The sequence below is a fragment of the Vollenhovia emeryi genome, unplaced genomic scaffold, assembly GCF_000949405.1.
Source record: "Vollenhovia emeryi isolate VEMERY1.0 unplaced genomic scaffold, V.emery_V1.0 DF942635.1, whole genome shotgun sequence".
NCBI classification, from domain to species: Eukaryota; Metazoa; Arthropoda; class Insecta; order Hymenoptera; family Formicidae; genus Vollenhovia; species Vollenhovia emeryi.
Window position 1 is genome coordinate 1 of NW_011963731.1, and position 3606 is coordinate 3606.

The window sequence follows — 3606 nt, forward strand, 5'->3', positions numbered from 1 at the left end:
GTCATGGTGATCGCGCCCCCGGTATGCGCGGAATGCGAGGAATGCGGCCACTTCCGGCCGCACCTTCCACGTCACACCGGAATGCGAGGAATGCGGCCACTTCCGGCCGCACCCTCCCGGCCACCCCCGTCACACTGTGAATACACCAATGGCTGCGTTGATAAACGCTTTTCTAAATTAAGAAAACGACGTTTTGCGATTTCCCTTGAATCTCCTAACTGCTGTAATTTTTCATCAATTGTAGGTAATTTGACTATGAAACGACCTTCGGTGTCACGACGAACATTTTGATTAAAATGCGATTCACAAATTTGTTCATTGGGATTATAATGAGACATTTTGTTGGAAGAAGTATCGTGCTCAACTTCCCAAAACTTCACAATAGCCTCGTTTAGCCTATTGATTGCACTAAGATGACACACTGCCTCTATTTTCTTATCTGAAGATCCATCAGTCTTGCCGGAAATCACCCATCCTACCTTAGTTTTTTGTAGAGTAGGATGCGCCTTGCAGGCCCTAATTTGTCCTACGCAAATGAGCTTCCAGAATAATTGAGCTCCTATGAGTATGTCAATTTCGCTTGGGATATTGAAATTGGGATCTGCGAGTACTATATTCGATGGAATTGTAAATTCTGATATTGAACAAAATTCCTGCGGCAACTTCTGGGTAATCTTAGGCAGAACTATACATTCGATGCTGTCGACATATGCGTTTGTTCGCGATCGGAAACTAACATCAACTATCCCCTTTGTTTCAATTGTTCCCTTTGCCACACCTGAAATAGACATGTGTAATTCACGACTATTAAGATGCAATCGATTTGCGAAATCTTCAGTAATGAAGTTTAATTGAGAACCACTATCAAGTAAAACTCTGCAACCATGTAACTCTCCCTTACGATCATATACGCTGACTATGGCGGTTGAGAGAAAAACCTTGGAAGCATCATTAATCTGAGTGCATTGTGTTACTATGGGAGACGCGGTATTTGTTGAAGATGCCCCTGTTACGCTGCAAGAAGAATTACTAGTGTTCGAAGGCATGCCTGTTTTTACCCCTTCATCTTTCGAGGTTTCAAAATGCAATAGTGTGTTATGTGGCTTTCCACATTTACGACAAGTACTAGCTGTGCAGTTTTTAGCTTGATGCCCTCCCGACCTTAGACAATTGATACAAAAGTGAGCATTTTTTGCGATCTCAAAACGTTTTTCACCCGGGAGTTTACGAAATGATTCACACTGGAATATAAAATGCTTACTCTTGCAATGGATACATGATAGATTTGAGGTAGTTACGTGCGCGCTAGGGTTCTTGGCCTTCTGTGAATTGTGCACATCCGAACTTGTACGTCCACTTGATTTGCCGGAAATGATTTCCAGAGCTTGACAACGTTTTGATAGGAAATCGGTCAATTGTTTGAATGTAGGTATAGTCGAATCTGCGCGACTTGTTTCCCATTCCTTCACTGTAACAGAATCGAGTTTGGTTAATACTAAGTGTATCATTATATCATCCCAAGTATCCACGGGTCTCTGTAATGCCTTGAGTGCCCTAAAATGTTTAAGTACATTATCGATTAAACTACGCAACGCTGTACAATTCTCTTTGTTTATAGGTGGAATTTCGAATATTGCCTTAATGTGAGTTTGAACCATACGCCTCTTGTTATCGAATCGCTCATTCAGCAATTGCCATGCTTCTGTGTAATTATCTGTCGTTATGTCAAAGGATCGTACCACCTCCGCAGCTTTATCCTTCAGTGATGATCTTAGGTAGTGGAATTTTTGAATAGACGATAAATTTGCATTAGAATGAATAAGTTTTTCAAAAGAATCATGAAATGTATACCACTCTTCATATGATCCGGAAAAAATGGGTAATTGAATTTTTGGTAATCGGATATGCGCTGACTCTGAATTATTTTGATGTGCTGTCTGAGTATCAATACTGGTCTGAGATGCTACGCGTGTTTGTTCAATCGAGTTAATACGCTGATCGTATATCGACATAAGCTGAAAGTATGCTTCCTCGAATCGTGAACGATCCTCTGCATGAGTCGCCGTTATAGCTTCGTTAGCATCAGAGTTTAAACATTCGATTCGCGCTTGAACTTCATCGTATTGCACAAATAAAGTCGCTAGTTTTTTTCTACGTTCAACCAAGTCAAATTCCGTAGCACGTTGTGCTTGTGCAGATTCTATATATGTTTTAAGTCGCGTAGTCGCAGCCTTTATGGTTGTTCGCCTTGTTTTAGCTTCGTTTTCGGTTAGATCCATTTCGATGTCTTATGTTACGCAACGACCAATGTTGAAATTTATACCAAACATGCGCTTGATGACAAATAACTACTAATGTCTTGATAAATACGATATTTGAATTTTCGAAGTGAGGATAGATTAGTGCGATGTTACGCTGTTTGTTGTGCTGGTTTCCAACTCTGCAATGTATCACGGTGCTGTTCGTCAAACTGCGATGCGCCGTTCAGCAATTCTGCGATGTATTACGGTGCAGTTCGCCCAGTCCGCGATGCGCCGTTCCCAAGTCTGCGATGGCAATATGGCTGCCGTACGCAGGTCTGCGTTGTATTACGGTACGGTTCGCCCAATCTGCGATGCGCCGTATCCAAGTCTGCGATGGCAATGTGGCTGCCGTACGCAGTTCTGCGTTGTATTACGGTGCGGTTCGCCCAATCTGCGATGCGCCGTATCCAAGTCTGCGATGGCAATGTGGCTGCCGTACGCAGGTCTGCGTTGTATTACGGTGCGGTTCGCCCAGTCCGCGATGCGCCGTTCACCAATTCTGCGATGGCAATGTGGCTGCCGTACGCAATGTCACCTTCCCTTGTAGTGTCGTCTATCCCACCGGGTTATGCCCAAGAAGGAAGTATCCGACGTATAGAGTACTGCTGAGTGCGCTGTTGTATCAACAACGTTTGCTCACGTATTCGGTTGTATCACTCGAACTTACGTTTCAATATGCCTTGTGGCCATGGCCATGCATACGATGTATGAGAGATCGTTTTCGCGGCAGCTTTCCATCATATCCGGCTCGAAGGACCAATGTTTATAGTACCCGCACTAATGTGGTTTTGTGCGTATACTTATGCGCCTGTGTCGCTTGCGTATGTGAACGCTACTTCTTTCTTTGTAATAATTGTGACCGTTTGAATCTGTTAAACCTGTGCAGCGGATAGCCGCGGGAATTCTAGGGTCCGGCGGTGGGTGTCTCGAAAAGAGAGAGAGAGAGAGAGTCGGTTTTAGATCTTAACTACCGAATTATATTTTAAAACTTAGGATTACATTAACTGCTTACAACTAACTTATTGCTAACTTATAACTACCCTTATAACTACGGCCGTTCTGACGGCGGTTCGCTATTTTATAATCTGGCGCTGGGGCGCTTTGAGATCTGTGCGCGCGACGGCGATCGATTGGTCGATAGGTCGGCGGCGGCGCGGTATTGGCGGCTCGGTTCGGTGCGTTCGTACGCGGTTCGGTCTGCTCGGACTCGGCGCGGCGCGGCGGTTCGGCGCGGACGGCGCAGGCGCGGTCTGCTCGGTGTCGGCGCGGTATACGGTCTGCTCGCGGATGACAGCTCGTCGCA

At 45.0% G+C, this 3606-nt stretch overlaps 1 protein-coding gene across 1 annotated transcript; it reads right to left on the bottom strand.

Annotated features, from left to right (window-relative positions):
* Positions 1-71: 71 nt before the first annotated feature.
* On the bottom strand, positions 72-2279 carry LOC105568157. Its single transcript, XM_012023591.1, has one exon. It carries the CDS (start codon positions 2277-2279, stop codon positions 72-74), a length of 2208 nt encoding a protein of 735 aa, XP_011878981.1.
* Between the last annotated feature and the right edge of the window lie 1327 nt (positions 2280-3606).